Source organism: Myxocyprinus asiaticus, chromosome 6 (assembly GCF_019703515.2).
Source record: "Myxocyprinus asiaticus isolate MX2 ecotype Aquarium Trade chromosome 6, UBuf_Myxa_2, whole genome shotgun sequence".
NCBI lineage: Eukaryota > Metazoa > Chordata > Actinopteri > Cypriniformes > Catostomidae > Myxocyprinus > Myxocyprinus asiaticus.
Genome location: NC_059349.1, coordinates 47973138 through 47990910, shown reverse-complemented (window position 1 = coordinate 47990910; position 17773 = coordinate 47973138). Strand labels below are relative to the sequence as shown.

The window sequence follows — 17773 nt, the reverse complement described above, 5'->3', positions numbered from 1 at the left end:
TTGATGGACTACACTCTTGAAATGGAATACATAGACTATCAATTAATTGCCAACAAAAGCCTTCATCAGCCAACTAACAAGGACAATTGCATCTATGTGAACTTCTGCAGTTAATCCAGGATGGACTTCAAAGACATTAGTCATTAATCTTACAGTTCTTACAAAATCTTTGTTTAAACACTGACCCTTAACACTCACTTAGTTTAATAATTTTAAACCATGACTTGCACTATACATAAGTAATACTGGCATTATATTCATGTTGTTTAGCCAGAGAGGAACTGGCCCCCACAATGAGCCTGGTTTCTCCCAAGGTTATTTTTCTCCATTAAACAACATCTTATGGAGTTTAGTGTTCCTTGCCACAGTCGCCTTCAGCTTGCTCACTGGGGTTATGAATACAATTATTATTTAAATACTTAATTTCTATACACAATTTTCAATCATATTTAATCAAACTACACCATGATCACTCTAATACATTATAGATATTAGTTTCATTTTCTGTTAATGCAGTTTTTTCTGTAAAGCTGCTTTGAAACGATGTGTGTTGTGAAAGGCACTATACAAATAAAAATGACTTGACTCTTCTGACTGCTGAAAAAGGCAACAGAAATTCTTTTGTGAAATAGGCATATACTAAAATTGTAACTTACAAATTGTAAAATGTACACTGCTGATTCTTTACAAGCAGAATGAATCAGAAATTGTTATAATATAGTTGAGATGATACAAAAGCGATACAAATAAATGTAAATTGAGACTTAGCAAATTTTTGCCAAGTTTTTTATTTATTTTATTAAAAAAAACAGTATTTCAAATTATGTTATACCATTAATTTTCAATATATTTTTTGTACCCCTAACATTATTCACTTTGGGACCACAATAAAACAGATTTTTGTTAAGGGGGGTCTTTAATGCCACTGAACACTAATCAAGAACTAATGCATTTTTAATGGTTTTCAATATAAGTCAAAAATTACCCGAAGGACAAAAGGAGGTTTCAGTTTCTTAAGACAATAGGAGGGTTAAAATATATATATATATATATATATATAAGCTTTAACGATTAAAGATGCTCAATAAATAATTCTATGTACTATTATAAGTAGTATATTTAATTGAATATAGTGCAGTGTTCATATAAACATTATTAATTGTTAATATTTTAATAGGAACATAGTTCTTTGGCTTAACTCTAACCCAACTCTGTCAGCACACACAGAAATTATACAGACACCAAACCGCATCCCTGTCTACTATTAAAATGTGTTTGTGTATTTTTGTTGGGTCCTTGAAGTGGGCTGTTCATCTCACTAATGTCCATTTTAAGTTCACGTAGAGGTAAAAGTCTGTAAAAAAAATTCATGAACATGCAGAACAGAAGATTTCTTTGTTGCAATGTTGAAAAAGTGCATCATATTTTGTCCAACACGCCACATTCCAGACATGTCTTTGTTTACTGATTATACACAGTCCTCTGGTGGATCTTTATTGTTTTCTCTGAGACAGTATACCCTTTAATCTTTGATGTGTGACATCTGCAACACTTTTGGTCTGTAAGACTGCACATTGCACATTCTATAAATAAGAAACCAAAACAGTGTATAAAGTTTTATAAAACGCTGTTCATTATTACTTGGATATAAAATGCAATTACAAAGATAAAATACAAAAAATGCAATATATTTTAGAATTATATATCTGCTTTAACAAAGAAAAGAACCATTTTTTAAAATACATTTTACATAGGCCCTTTTAGAAGAAGAGAGGTTTGATGAAGGGGATGACCTGATACTAAAGTTTCTGACTTTGAGATGGTAAAGAAAATAGTTCGTAACAGGAATAGTTAGATTTATAAGTCATTCCTGTAAAATTCTGTTACGATTTATTTCCCCAAATTGCATGGAAAAAAAAAAATAATAGTAAAATGTTTGTTTAGTCCATTACTTAAAAGAATACTTCTTTTATGCACATAAAATAGTTTTGAAAGGATGATATTGGAGGAGTGAATTTCAAAATCCCCCTAAAGATATAATACAACATTCTCAGTTTACTCTTGTTTAATAATAACAGCTTTCATGTCTGTGCGCAGACATCTGGACAAATGCCATGGCTTCATCTAAACTGCCTGTCAACGTGATGTCAATCCGAGCGTGCAGTAACTCATTTGTGCACTTTTAAAACTGCACAACTACATAATACTACACAGTAGCCAATCCAGTTGTTTATGTGCAATGGAATCCAGTTCCTCTCTTTAGGTAATCACTATTCTAAAACACAATTCAGTTATTTCAGTCTTTATGACACAATCTTTTCATTGACCATCAGATTTTTCAGTTTCATTTTTAAACTAATTTAACTAGGTTTCTAGGTTGAGACTGAACCTTAATTTGCCAAAAAGATCCTCGACAAAGGGTTCTTGTTGTAGACCAAGTCTAAGATCTTAAGGCACAAATGCAGTCAACAGAACTGTAAATCAAAATGGAAAGAACAGAAGCTCTAAAGAAATAATAATAATAATAATAATAATAATAAAAATAAAACTTAAAAGTAACTATTGCTCACCCTTAGTTACTAAGCTTTAGTGGTTAAAAAGGTTTTTATCAACAGTAATATTAGCAAAGAGACACTTCTCTTGAGTCAAGCATTATATAGTCAATAAGCCATTAATGAAGCCTATAACTAATGTAACTGCTAAATAAAGCAGGCTGAGTTGGAAACCAGCCAATAGACTTAATTCATTTCAATAATTTCATTAATCTCAAATATGTATCTCACAAAACTACACAAACATATAGCTGCTCTAGATAACATAATTTCCTCTGCATGATAAAGCAGAGTGTTACTTTAGCTTTAAAGGTTTATAAAAACTTTGTAGCAAAATCTGTTTTTGAGCATACACATGGTATAGAGAAGCTATACCACTAAGTCCATTACAAACACACACTTTTGTTGGGTTTGAATACAACTCTTTGGCAAGTAGAATAACACTCCTGGCATACAAAAATGGCATAGGAATTCTTATGCCGAACCACACACATTCTCACTCATTCTCTCTGGGTGTATCTGTCTGTTTTTTAATCTATTCTTTTCTACCACACTTTAACAATTTTCAATATAATTTCTCTAAGTATAATTCTACAAAAACGTAAATTGTGTGGTGAGCAAACTTTTTCGTACCAAATGGAATAGCTTGCTTCTACAATGGAATGACGGTTCTAGAATCTAGAACCTTGAATATATTGTAGAGCTTTATAGCTTATTTATAAAATGTTAGTAACCAAGCTTTTGCAACCAAATCATACATTTGGTTATGACTAATCTTTTTAAGACGGACCAAAAATAAAAGAATAGTTCATCCAAAAATGAAAATTCACTCATCACACAAGAAAGTCATACACATCTGGGATGACATGAGGGTGAGTAAATGATGAGCGGATTTTCATTTTTGGGTGAACTATTCCTTTAAAACTTTGTACTAGCTATTTAATGAGCCTGCAACATACGGCTAGCACAGGTTTGTATTACTTTTAGCACCAGATTATAGAGCATGCACATTAAAAGGGTGCAAAATTTGCAACATTAACACTCTAAAGTCCACTCCACACACTTACCGACTTATTACACACACGCACGCACACGCACACAGACACACACATTTGCTCAGCCATCTAAATGGGGACAAACCATAGACTTCTACCAGTTTTATATAAAGCTAACTATAATTACTATAAACTAACCCTAACCCAAACAGAAAACTTTTTGCATTATTACATTTATACATTTTGGCAGACTATTTTATCCAAAGCATTCAAGGTATACATTTTTCATTTTGTGTGTTCCTGGAAATCAAACCCATGATCTTGGCATTGCTAGCGCCAAGCTACAACTGCACATTATTAGAATTTTAAAAGTAGTTATTTTATTTATGTATGGATCATTTTTCCAAATGTGGACATACGAAAATGTCCCCAAAGGGAAGTAGGTTTTGTCCGATTTAGCTTACTTTTGGGCGCAAATTTGTCCCCAAACTATAGCTAAGTACACACAAACACACACACACTCTTCATTGTTGTGCTCTCCCAGGGTTTTTTCATTCCATTTCTCTCTTCTTTCTTGGCTTTCACTTTCTGCCACAGATACAGCTTGACTTCAGAGTGTGGCTCATTCTGCATTCTTTCATTCTTTCGATCCCTCACTCCTCACGTTCAGATGTGTCGTTTCATGTGCAGGGCCAGATGATCGGAACGAGAGAAGCATCTGAAAAGAAAAGACTGATTATATAAAGCACGATAACTCTTCGAAATTACTTTTCTCTTGTTCAGATACACACTCAAACACTGACCTGTCGCAGTGGCTGCATTTGAAGGGTTTCGCTCCGGTGTGTTTTCTGAAATGCCTTGTCAATTCATCACTTCGAGCAAAACGCCACTCACAGCCATCCCACGAACAACTGTACGGCTTCTCACCTGAAACACACACATAACTATATGTAACGGTAGCCAGCTGGTAGGTAGCTGTGCAGTGTGTAAACCTCACTCTCCTGGCCTCAAGAGGCGCACTAGCGACTGACGCTAGGGGCTGTAGCCTTTAGCCTCCTCGTTAGTGCGCCCACCTCCCATGCCGGAGACGCTGGTTCGAATCCCACTTAGAGTGGGTCGAGTAGGACCAGTTACATATACTTACTATTCAGTGTTGAAGGTCTTATTTCCAAAAGCTGCACAAAACTGTACAGAAAGCGGTAGGTTCAAAGGGGGGCGCTATATCACAGAAAACGTTTACACTTAATATGTTAAAGCCCACGTATACATAAGTCAGGCATACGAGGAATCATTTGAAAGCTTAGAATCTGAACTTTTCAGAGATAACCATCACTTCTGCATTTATGTTTCATAAAACAACAAAATAAGGCCTGGAATCATTTGCGTTGCAAATTAGCGCCCCCTAGAGGTAATGGGGTAGAAATATTTATATGAAAATAAAAGTTTTTCACATAGCAACTAACTGGACAAGTCATATATCAAATGAAAGCTCTCATTCTAAGGAATGTGACTATATAGTCTATTTTGTTGCCCTAATACCACAGTTCGAAAGATTTTCAAAAGAATCACAAAGTGAAATATGATTTCTGTAAGTCATCAAATACAAACATCTCTTTTATGCGTCGATCATTGCTGCTGTAAGCCCCAAGTAGCCAAAAAACTTTATTTCTGCTCTTACCGTAGGCAGTTTTCTAAAAAACTTGCAATTTTCTTTATTGAATTACATGTTTACAAAGTTAGGACAACAATTAAAAAAATTAATTAAAAATTCTGTTTATCATAAGATTATAAACTCGTACAATATTATTTATGGATAATGTTTCTGAAAAATTAGACCAATTTTTCTACAGTATATATGAATGGTGAGCGTTTCAATTTGAATGTAAAACATTGTGGGCGGCAGCCCAAAAAAGCACCAGAGTTTAAGCGGCAAAATATATTAATTTAACAGTAACACATTTTACCATATTTAAATAGCCAGAAACGAACTGGGTGGCCTATACATATGCACTGCCATGTGACATCTCAATGGATGTTCTTTGATGTAATTTGTGCTCTTTATGATGTCACATTTATCATGTCACTTATGCGATGTAAGCTGACATAAGTTGTTTTTTTTCAATGCAACATACATTCTTTGCAAATTGGTTTGTTTTGTTGTATGGATTACATGTAAGATGAACAGTGTGGTGAAAAGGGTTAACACACAAAAAAAAACTATGTTCCCAGAGTATATGACAGCAACGTGAAGAATGCGCATTTCAAGAATGTAGGGAGTTGCCAAACCACATTTACACTCTTCAAACATTTGCCTCCACAGAAATAGTACACAGACGCCTCTGCATGCAAGTATTCAAACTATAAACAACAGCAGTGGGAATCAGCAGGGACCTGGCGATATGATATTATATAATAATTTTGATTTATTATTTTTATTCTGTTGCAATTCAAAACTGGGATATATTGCGATCTGTTTAAAGTTAATCTTCATTTGGTGCTTTGAGTGACAAATACTGAAATTCCAGCTTTACTTAATCATAGAAACAGTAATAATAGGTACGTCAGTATCAATAAAACAACAAATATGAGGTAATTGCATACCTTGGTTCCAGCGTGTTTATTATTAGACAAAAACCCTTGCAGTGTAGTTGCACGGATGATCTGTGCTAAAGGTCAACCGATAGTGGATTTTTCTGTTACTAAACTGGTGGAAAAGGCTGATAACTGATTAATCGGCTGATTGTTTTTTTAAATTGATTTTTGCATGTTAAAATTTTTTCTTAAAGGTGCACTCAGTAACTTTTGTCTTTGTGTCATCTTGGACTTACACTGACACCTAGCGGCTTGGATGCAGCATCATTTAAAATCAATAGTTTTCAGTTTCAGATGGCATTGTAGAAAGTTAGTATTCACAGTCTTTAATTACTTTAATCAATAAGTGAAAGTGTCAAATAACAGGACGGTTACTGAGATTAAATGAGTAGTATTAGGCTGGTCATGTGATTCTAACATGGCCGCCCCCATGTGCGGACCCTCTCCATGTAGAATAAAACAGCTTTTATAATGTTACTGATATGACTGGAGTCTTTATTTTAATGTGAGTGGTCATGATTTCCAACATATATTGAAAAAATTACAATTAATATCTTTAGGAGTTAAACTTTTTTAATGAGGAAAAAATTACTGATTGCACTTTTAAGTCTTTCCTAACTGTGACGGGCACACACGGAGGCAATAAGAGGCAAAAATTAATACAATTCCAGATGTCGTTTTCTCTGCAACCAATATCCCAATAATGACCCCCCTCAAAAAAGGACTTTTGAGTATAAACAAGCCCGAAATACACCGGGGACTCTTATTTTGAAATGTCTGTGCTCTCAGCTCACACAAACACATAAGAGAAACAAAATGTACTCCTACAATCATCTACAATGTATTAAAAAATAAACATTAAACAGTAAACATTGTCATATAGGCTAATAATACTGTATGAGCAGTAATCCATCAACAGTAGATCATAAGCAATCGATTGTCATAATACAGGTATTACATAAATTTTTTTTTAATAAAAATTATATTTTCTTCTTGTCTGTAGGGACATCATCAGTCAAAATCAACACTGACATGAAATTATGATTTACTTCTATCTACTTAACAATAAAACATCTTCAAAGTGCTCATTACTGTTACAAATTGCAGCTTTTTTGAGCATTCCAGCTCAAAAATTAACTATATCGGCCACCATATCAGTGAATTTTCCCCCTCTAAAATCGGTATCAGTCTCAAAAATCCCATATCAGTCAGGCTCTAGACAATAGAGACACACTTCCTTTTCCAGGCCAATTCTTAAGGTCTCCAGTTGATTGGAACTTGTAAATTATTGCCCTGATGGTGGAAATGGGCATTTTCAATGTTTTGGCTATTTTCATAAAGCCACTTCACATTTTGTGAAGCTCAACAACCTTTTGCCGTACATCAGAACTATATTCTTTAGTCTAACCCACTGTGACTGATGATTAAGGGAATTTGGCCTGCGTGTTACCTCTGTGAAACAGGAAGTCATGGCTGAACAATTTCATGTTCCTAGTCACCCAGGTGCACTAAAGGGGCAGTGGTGGCTCAGCAGTTAAGGCTCAGTTAAATTACTGACCAGAAGGTCAGAGGTTCAAGCCCCAGCTCCACCAAGATGCCACTGTTGGGCCCTTGAGCAAGGCCCTTGACCCTATCTGCTCCAGGGGTGCCATATCGTGGCTGACCCTGCACTCTGACCCCAGCTTAGCTGGGATATGTGAAAACAAATAAATTTCACTGTATATGCAAAAATGTATGTATAATGTTTGACCAAAATAAAGGCTTCTATTCTGTTCTAAAACATTTAAAATATGAATGGGAATATACTTCAGATATACATGTATTTTACTCATAAGAATTTCTAGGGGTGCCATCAATTGTGGCCAACGTGGTTTGGAGAAAAATATTTATTTAATAATGAGATATTTCCCCTCTTTCAATTGTTTTACTTGAATTAAAGGTTAGATTTTTGTGCATTTTTTGAACGAAAGATCAAAAGAATAAACAGTGCAGATTTTTTTTCACACCCTTCTTTGCTCATATTTACCAAGGGTGCCAATATTTTTGGCCACCACTGTAAATGACCCTGTTATAGCCATGCCAAATAATGTTTTTTTTTGTTTTGTTAAGACGGACCAAACATAAATGAAAAGTTTTGTTGTTGTCGCATAAAAATCCTAGGACTAGTTTGCAGAACGATTTGACACAACTGGTCCTTGAGGCAAAGTTGTTCAGAAAGTGGAGATCTATCATATGATATGTCTAAGGTGTGTCTGTATAAACTAATATTCAGCGATTTATACATGTAAAACGCGATAGCGCCTCCCAGTGGTCATTTTTCTTTACATTTTGCACAGACCTCTAGGACCATGAGTCAAATATGCCCACCATGCTTTGTTTCAGTTGGCTTTTGCTGACCTTGTCTAAAAGCTACTGAATGTTGATTGGTCAATGGCGGCCATATTTTTCGAGATATGCAACTGTCCTCATAGACCTTGAGGGCACATTGGACAAAGACACTGCATGCAAAATTACACGTCAATCGGATCAAGTTTTTTTTTTTTTTAGGTTTTTCATTTTTTTAGCACCACAATTTTTTTTTCATGTGTCCTCAGAATGACCCCGTACATAAGTTTCCCGAGTTCTGTGAAAATATCTCATACCGTTCAAGAGTAATAGGCATTTGTGTAAAATCGAGCTTCGTAAGTTTTTGTGTACCGTTGCAACAATGAATCAATAGTTCAAACTTTTTTTTGATAATTATTGACATTGGGACTCCAGAGAATCTTTCTGCACTGATTTGGTTCCGATCGGTTGAATGGCCTAGGACTAGTTCGCAAAAGTAGGTTTTGCGAAAAATCTCAAATTGCGAAAAAACATTCCATGGCGAAAATGAAATAAGTTGTGCCAACGATTCCAGTGCTATAAGGCACATGAGTATATGAGTATTTAGGAGTTATGAACCACAACACATTTGCTTTTGCTACAGCGCCACCTAAAGGCCAATCGCGGTGAGAACATAAGCATGCGTAGCCATCTGGTGTACTACCATTTCCCAAAGTTTCATGTCTCTAGGCCTTACGGTTTGGTCTGCATGATCAGTTTTAGGGCAGAAGAATAATAATACAAATTCTGAGCAATTACAATAGGGTATCAGCACTTCGTGCTTGAACCCCTAAAAAAAGAACTATTGGCAACTACCATGGTTGATATTTGCCTTAAAGCATCTAACGGTGCTAATTAAATGGTAAAACCAATATAACAGTTTATCTCTAATCTGTACGGACATCCTTATAAATTAAACAAGCTATAGGCTTATTTTATTAGCTTGTTTGCATTTTGGTCAAATAGAAATAACTGACAGTTTTTTGATGCAATTCTGCAATATGTTTCTTTCTTTCACACACGTGCTCTTAGTGGTAGTCATCTTTTTTACAATTCTGTAAAAAAAAATTTAACTTAAAAAATAAATTCTTGACTTTAGAATACAGATACAGTTTGAGGTAAAAAATTGCAATACTTTTAAATGCAGATTTATCTCTAGTGTGAGTATGTACTGAAACTTGGAAAGGGGAAATGCTCAAGTTCTGCAAATACTTAGTCTGTTATGATTTTGAGAAGGGTTTCATTAGTCATTAAATGCTTTGTTAAAAGTGCTTTGAAGGCAGAGTTTTTTTGGAGTGACATTCAAAGATCTTTGTTTGCGAATTTCTCAGAATGAGAACAGTTATGTTTCCCAGAGCTGAGAAAACTGTTGTGGCAACATGTAGTCAAAACACAGGTAGGGCTATATATGCACACACAAATTGCTTACCGGTGTGTGTGCGCTGGTGTGCTTTGAGGTGGGAGCTCTTGGTGTACACCTTCCTACACCCATTAAAATTACAGCGATGAGCCCTCTTTCGTCCTTCAGGTGACCCCTCACCTTTGACCTCTCCCTCTCCCATCCTCTCAGCATCTGTACTGACCCCTGCAACAAATCCATCTATAAGAGATAGCGCCGCTCTGTCTGTGATCTCCTTGGCAGAGAGTGGAGAACAGGACGGCGGCAGGGGCGTGTGTGTTATTACATGTTCCTGCTCAGATATGTGCTGACCCAGTGGGTGTGTGTGCACTTTAGCAGATGGTCTGATCTTCTCGCAGCTGTCTGATATCTCACTGCTGGCGACTGATAAACATTCTCCGAGTGCCATTGGAGGTGGGGTCCTGAGGATTCCCTCATGCTTGGGGATGGAGACTTCCTGCCGGGGTGAATTCGCTCCAGCTGTCCCACAGCAACGCAGAAACTGGTTCCACAGATCGTCGGACTCACACACTGATCTCAGATCAGCTGCAGAGACGTAGGGCTCATTCTGCAGATAGCGCTCAAGCTCAAGACATGTCTATAAGAGAAGGGCAATCAGTGGGACATAATAACCACTTTGCAACAGGCAAGCAATGCTTAAAAACAGCAGAGCATACAAGTATATACCATACCTAGTTACAGTTCAATCAAAAATTAAAATTCGGTTATTTACTCACCCTTATTTGTTCTTCAAAAACCAAATGACTTTCTCTGTTTGATGAACACATGTAAAGTAAAATGGACTCTATAAAGCTCCAAAAATAACATTAAAGCACCACAAAGGTGTCATAAAAGTATTCAATTCATTCACTGTATTCCAAGTTTCCAGCATTGGTTGTTGAGTCATAATCAATAGAGTCGCATCAAATTTAAATATGCTGAAGTGCAAATGAGATATTAGAGTTATGGAAGACAAGAAGATTATTCGTGAATAACAATGTAAAGTTATTACATGTCTCAAGAAGACTTAGAATATAGCGCTTGGGTCATATTTACTATGGTGCTTTATGGTACTACTATATTTTTGTCCTTTTTGGAACTTGACAGCATCCATCCTCATTCAACAAGAGCATCTTGGAGATATTGCTAAACATGTCCTTTTTTGTGTTCCACATAAGTAAGTAAGTAATATGGATTTGGAACAACATGATGTTTAACCCTTGTGTTGTGTTCGTTTTGTGCTAACACGTTTTGTGTTCCCGGTCAAAAATGACCGGCCCACTAAGACGGTTTATAAATCTCTCATATTGCATATATTATCATAAGATATTGCATTAGATCTTTTTATCAACTTTATCTAACTGTCAAAATAACATTTTTGGTAATTATGATTTATCATTTAAAAAAAATAAATATATTTTTATTGATAGAAGGATTCATTGAACTGAGCTCATCCCGGGCTAGTTGGGGGCACTCCCCGTGGGAAAAAATAACAATATAATAATTACATAATAAATTAATAACCACTTTCTTGAGATGAAAAAATAAAAAAATAGGTGCAATTTTAAAGCTTAGAATCTGGACTTTACAATGCATATAGCTGATCCTGCCAATTATTAATTAATGCTTTTTAATTTGCTGACAAATAAGAAGTGTCTCGTTCTCATCAATTGCAAATTTGTTATCACAACAATGAGCGCATTTCCATGCACGTTCTTACACCGATTATGCTTTTAAGCCGACAACGTGTGTTGTAATGTATATGCAATAAATGGCGTTCCTTTATTGGTGTAAGATTATAAACGGAGTAAGAATAAACTGGTCGACAAGGGTATATTTTTGCCCATTACGTGATTTTGCGTGGCATGTAAACACCTTTACCAGTGTTCTCGATGTGCGCACATGCGGAGTGCATGTCTCTTCACGGTTTGACGTCAAAAGCAGAGAATAACGCAATTATTTCAAATCTCACGTAAACACGGTTTTCTTGCTTTGTCAGATTTTTTAAATAAGCTGATTTTTGGGAGTAATCAGCGTATTGGTGTGAATGTAAACGTGCTCACTTATATTCAGAGTTGGTAAAAAAAAAAATAAAAAAAAAAATAAAAAGATGAGATAGCCATGTGTAATTTTTGTTAGAAAGGTCTCAATTTGTAGAATGCAATGAGCAAATTTGTTTCACTCAGATGCCAAACTGCAGCGAGTTTTAGTGTCTGAATTCCCACAGACACACATGAATATAATAAACAGGAGTCTATTTGTCATGTTTTTCCTTATTATTTTTTGAAACATAGACAATGACATATTGCAACTTACAGCAGACTATCCTGATTCAAACAAGCCCAAACACAACATAATAAGATGAGAAGATCTTGAAATATTCCTCAAAGAGTGTACATGGAAAGATGATGCACAAAAGGGCACTCAACACACATTGTGTGTATGTGTGTGTGTGTGTGTGTGTGTGTGTGTGTGGTGTGAGTCCACATGTCTGAGGACTTTGTGTGTGCAAACACACATCCACCTATCTGCTCATATAAAGGATTTTTGTAGTCTAATCCATTCATTTCCAGTGGCCGGTCATTTTTGACCAGTCACACAAGTGTAACAAAATGAAATAAAACCAATTTTTTTTTTTAAAGAAAATGGTCCAGATTTTGTGTGTGTGTGTTTTTTTTTTTTCAGATACCATATGTGAACAAATTCAAGGAATTTTATTCCAATTGAATTAAGTAAAATAATAATAAAAGTAATAATTAAAAAAAAAATCATAAAAATGACCAGAACACAACATTAAGGGTTAAGAACAATCCCTTTTAAACGGATATCTTTACAAGGCTATGTACAATGTATTAACATAACAGTCAATACACAATTTATTGGACAAACATTTACGGTTTATGATTTGTTTTTTGCAATATAAAGCTTTTAACCATCCTAATAAAGCCTCTTCAAATAAGGTGGGAATTAATGCGGAACAAGCAAGATTTCATGTTTTATTCAAATAGCTTTTGACATGCGCAATAGATTAAATAATTCCCATTTGTAAATGCCACAAAATATTGCGCACATCAAGACACATACATAAAATAACTTCATTTTGTACGATATATAAAAAGAAACGAAAAAAGTAAATATTTATTAATTAATAATTTTCTTTTAATAACATAAGCCATATGTTATTTATTTGCTTTACTCCCTTTATTTTACAGCTTCACTCTTTTCTCCTAAATACAATTTGGTGAAGAGTCCTTAAACTTGGTAAAACAGGTAGTTTGCAGCAGCCTACCTGTTGCCAGTATTCCTCTAAAGATGGTAATGCGGAAAGGTATCCCGTATCAAGGACACTTTGCAGCTCCTGGAAAATACTACACATGGGAATAACATCCATATCCCACCCACGCGCTGATATGTCAATACCGCTGGAAATCCTGGCAAAAGCGATTTCCCGCCGTGTCTTCATGCACGGCTGTAAGGCAACAGACTGTCTTTTGCGGAGCTCTTGGTAAAGAGCGCGTTCTGCACAAACAGCCAGCACAAACAGCCCCACGGGCCGCGGCAAACTTGTCATTTCAAAACAAACCAAACACGTTCGGTGACGTCATCAGCTCAACTGTCAGCTTCCTCGAGCGGACAAATCAGTGGCGCGCTGTTAGTGACCCGCCCACCACGTCAGCTCCACCAGATGGATTTGTGGTTCTGTCGCTCTGTTTGGTGATTGGTTGTCGTTTTGTCTCTCTGTGTGCTGATTGGTGGTTTAGAGTTGGCGCTATTTCTGGGCCTGTATATAAACGTACCCCCTGTCTTATTTTAGCGGAAGTACTTTCGATACTTCCACGTATTTCGAGAAGAAGTATCTCGTGTTGTAAATAAAAGTGCAACGTAACTGTGGCTTGGTTGCCATGACACTTAAAATGCAAAATATAAATGATGATGACTGTAAGTGCTTAAACAACATTACATGAATAGCTTTTATCCAAAGCTACTTTAAAATTCTTACAAATGTTTGAGAGCCAACAGGGTTTGAACACCGAATTTCAACAGAAAACCACAAAAAATGTACTAATGCAAGCTACAGCAGAATAGTAAATGTTGAAAAAGTAGAGAAAAAGAAAAGACTTCTTTATAAGTTTATAAGCAATATAATAATCAATAATACTAATTATAGAAATGACCATTACATACAACATATGACAGTGCAACAAAGAATAAAAAGGTTTAATCACATTATAATAATAACATTAATCACATTATAAATGAACATTAAATATGAAATACCTCAGCGTAAATAGGCTAACTTATTTGTCAATGTGACTGTATCTTTATCCTCTCCTAGTATATAAAATTGTATTTCTGTGCTGGAAGGTTTGGGAAATAACAGAACGAACAACCTTAGTGCTTTCCACACCCATAAAAATCTTGGATTCGAGACAATGCCAGGATTACTGAAAGTAAATGGAAGCATGTACACGAACACATGCACACATACATTTTTTACCTCATAAAACTACTGTGGCATGCCAGTGTTGTTGTCAGTGTGTGTTTAGCTACAATCATAAGCTTCCCTTCTTATCGAGGCTTTGTGAATGGATCATGTACTTTTACACAGACACATGCACCAACATGCACATACAAACAGAATATCAGAGAGGGTATATTGCAGCAGTGTTGATTCATATTTTCTGTGTGATTACACTCATGCTTTGGTGTGTTTTGGTCAACTGGATGAGTCACAGGCTCCACATACTCTCTTTTAATTGCTTTCAGAGGTGGTCTTTCACAACACACTCTAAATCACAGAGACTGCTTCCATGGTCGTTTTATACAGGACATCATAGCTACATAACGAGAAGACCTGCACAAATACGCAACATGCACAACACAAACAAACACTGTAAAATAAAACGGCAAAGTAAACGGATATTGATAAAAGCAAACCAAGTCAATGACTTACTCTAAAAAAAAAAAATGCACTAAAGAAACATACAAATAAATAAACTGTCATTGTGAGTTCTCCAGTGTTGTTTTGGTACATTGTAATTCAATATAGGATGTAGGAGTGTAGGACATACAAAGAGGAATTTTAAGAAAATGTTGTGTATCAGTTACCGACCATCTGACGAACACATGGCTAAACAGAACAGTGAAGCATCCTTTATAAAGATTGTTATTCATTCACAATTCATAAGCCTGTAGGCTGAATCACACACAGTCACACACTGACCTCAGAAGCTACAGAATATGAGTGAGGGCCTCTCATAAACGCCATGTTTTTTGTTAATGTGGGATTATAACAATGAATTTTGGCATTATGGGATTTGTTAATATGAAGTCTCCAGAGGACTTTGGAAAAGTAGTGGCATTGTTGTGTTAGCATGCTATTTTTGCCATTGTCCCCTGCCTCACCAAACTGACAATATACATTGCTAATGAAATGCATGTAAAACAAAACGGGGCAAGACTGCACAGGTCTGAATGCTCAGTCAGGGTGTGTGTGGGTGTGTGACTGGATGTGAGAATGTACTGTTCTGTTACTCATAAGACTGTCATACATTTAAGGATTGTGAAACCTTTACAGGGATGCAACATTGCAAAATTTCCGACATTATGAATTTTGTAACATTATGGCATGTGCGATTTCATGATGTGTAAGCCAGTACACACTTGTCCCATGTTTCTGCGTTGCTTCATAGTTTAGTGATTCTGTTTCTCTATAGTTGTTTGGGCCTTTAATTATATTGGTTCTATATATTTCTTTGGTTCTGTTCCTCTATATTTGTGTGGTTCTACAATTTTGCAGTTCTGTTTCTTAGTGGTTGTGTGCTTGTCTGTAAAAGGAACAATTCAAATACCATGAAAGGGCCTTTTTCAGAACAAATTTATTTTTTGGTGTAAATCGTTCATAAATCTACTTGTACGTAAATTAAATGTGCCACTTAAAAGAATGTTGTTTTTTATCTGTCTTTAGTTCCAGTTTGCTACCAATATTACATAGTACTATTTGAACGTGCACACGCACGTACGTGTGTCATATCAATTTGGAAATTTGATTTGCTCTTTATAAACTAATTTATCTGCTCACTGAAAAATTATTTATTTAATAAATGAATTAACAATCAACCAAAAGGAAAAAGAGGGCGTGAAACATTTCTGTAACAACGCATTGACACATTTCTGTTGCAACAGAGCCAAAGCAAAAGGGTTGAAAATTTATAGGCAGGTGTATTGCTTCACAGAATTGTTTTACTATTTCTGCATATGCAGTAAGCATTTTCCATGCTAATCATACTGTATATATACACACCAGTGTCACAATTTAACTTTTACATTAAGGGGCAATATTTGCCCACTGGATTTGATTTTGAGGGGCATTTTTTGTCTTTATGAGGGCATTTTATTTCTAACCATATAGAAATTAAACTGTGTCTCATTTGTGTATGTCAAATACTTCAATACAAATTCTCAAGATAGAGAATTGCTTACCTCTTACCCGTGAAATTAAATCAAATCAATGTCATCTCATATTCTATGTGATAATATATCTAAATAGGACTATACAAAATATTAAGAACTATATCAGGTATAACAAAAAATAAATAAATAAATAAATAAAAACATTAATTGGAGGGGCTTCTTCTTTTTTTTTTTTTTTTTTGTTGCCCCCACATTTAGAATTTTGGGGGTGTTTTTGTCACTTTCGATGGCATTTTTGCCCCAAGACCCCCTTAATTTCTGACCCTTCTATACACACACACACACACACACACACACACACACACACACACACACACACACACGTAACCTTGAAAAAGATATAATTTAAAATCCCTAAAACAAAACCTAAGACTTTTTTAGACATGCATGAAGGGAAATTTAGTCCCTTTATGAACATCTTTCCTCATGTTTACACCCCCATAGTTTGATTTGATTATTCTATTCTTTTGGGGATATTCTCAGAAATTTCCAGTCCACAAAGATAGCAAAAACCTCACTCACTAACCATATACTGCTTAATAGAGTACATTCCTCCTACAGTGATGAAACACTACATTGTTATCAGGATGTCACTGGTAATAACACAGTAAAAATACACACAAATGACTTCAAACATCAACACCAGCTATCAAAGTTGTGCTGTGACTCCACCCACATCTTTAGAAGCCCAAAGCTATTACAACGGTGACCAATTGTCAGGCCCAGACAGAATCTGCTCTTTTTCTGCATTTCCTGCACTGATGTGCGGAATTCTGCGGAAGGGATTTAAACATAGTAAAATGTATTCAATGGACCTGAGAGCACTATACTCTTATTGGTGCCTGAAAGCATCAAGAAATTAATCAAAATATTAAATAAACAAACAAGCAAGCGATGAGGAATGCAGAGAACTTTTATGAATGACAGGTTTTGACAGCTTTCTGCTGAATTCTGCATGTGCAGATTTCGCCTGGGCCTGCCAATAGGTTTTGCAGAATGGTGTTGTTTTTGTAAAGGTTTAAACCTTATTTTTGCAATTCTGTTTGATGGCGTTCACATTTAAAACTGTTTACCTTCAGCACCACTCCCAATCTTGAATGTTTAGTTATCCTTGAATCCAACCAATCTACAGTATTATATCTACAGACTCAGAGCCACATACACTTGATCAGACTTGTTTAAAAGGGGCGTTATTGTACTTTTCATAGAAGCAGCTTCCTTTTATGTAACAACTGTTTTTAAACTGTTCTTAGAAGTAGACTTACACTTGCTGACATGCCTAACGCTTGAGACATTCCTCTGTTCTGTCATTATTTTAGGTTTCTTTACAACAGCAACCATAATGGTAAAAGTGGTTAAAGTGGTTCCAGTCTGGGCTCGCCATCACACAACATACA

The 17773-nt window shown here is 35.6% G+C and overlaps 1 protein-coding gene across 1 annotated transcript; it reads right to left on the bottom strand.

Annotated features, from left to right (window-relative positions):
• Positions 1–1610: 1610 nt before the first annotated feature.
• On the bottom strand, positions 1611–13479 carry LOC127442078 (Krueppel-like factor 6). The gene is made up of 4 exons (XM_051699830.1): positions 13192–13479; positions 9933–10500; positions 4351–4474; positions 1611–4265 (listed from the first exon to the last, which is right to left on the bottom strand). Exons 1-4 carry the CDS (start codon positions 13471–13473, stop codon positions 4214–4216), a joined length of 1026 nt encoding a protein of 341 aa, XP_051555790.1. The 5' UTR covers positions 13474–13479; the 3' UTR covers positions 1611–4213.
• Positions 13480–17773: the final 4294 nt, after the last annotated feature.

What these genes read in the sequence shown, in the direction of transcription:
- LOC127442078 (XM_051699830.1), bottom strand. Translation starts at nt 13,473, where the DNA reads ATGACAAGTTTGCCGCGGCCCGTGGGGCTGTTTGTGCTGGCTGTTTGT. An exon ending in TAGAGGAATACTGGCAACAG is followed by an intron (nt 10,501 to 13,191) that starts GTAGGCTGCTGC and finishes CTTCTCTTATAG; the next exon opens with ACATGTCTTGAGCTTGAGCG. An exon ending in AAATGCAGCCACTGCGACAG is followed by an intron (nt 4,266 to 4,350) that starts GTCAGTGTTTGA and finishes TTTTCTTTTCAG; the next exon opens with ATGCTTCTCTCGTTCCGATC.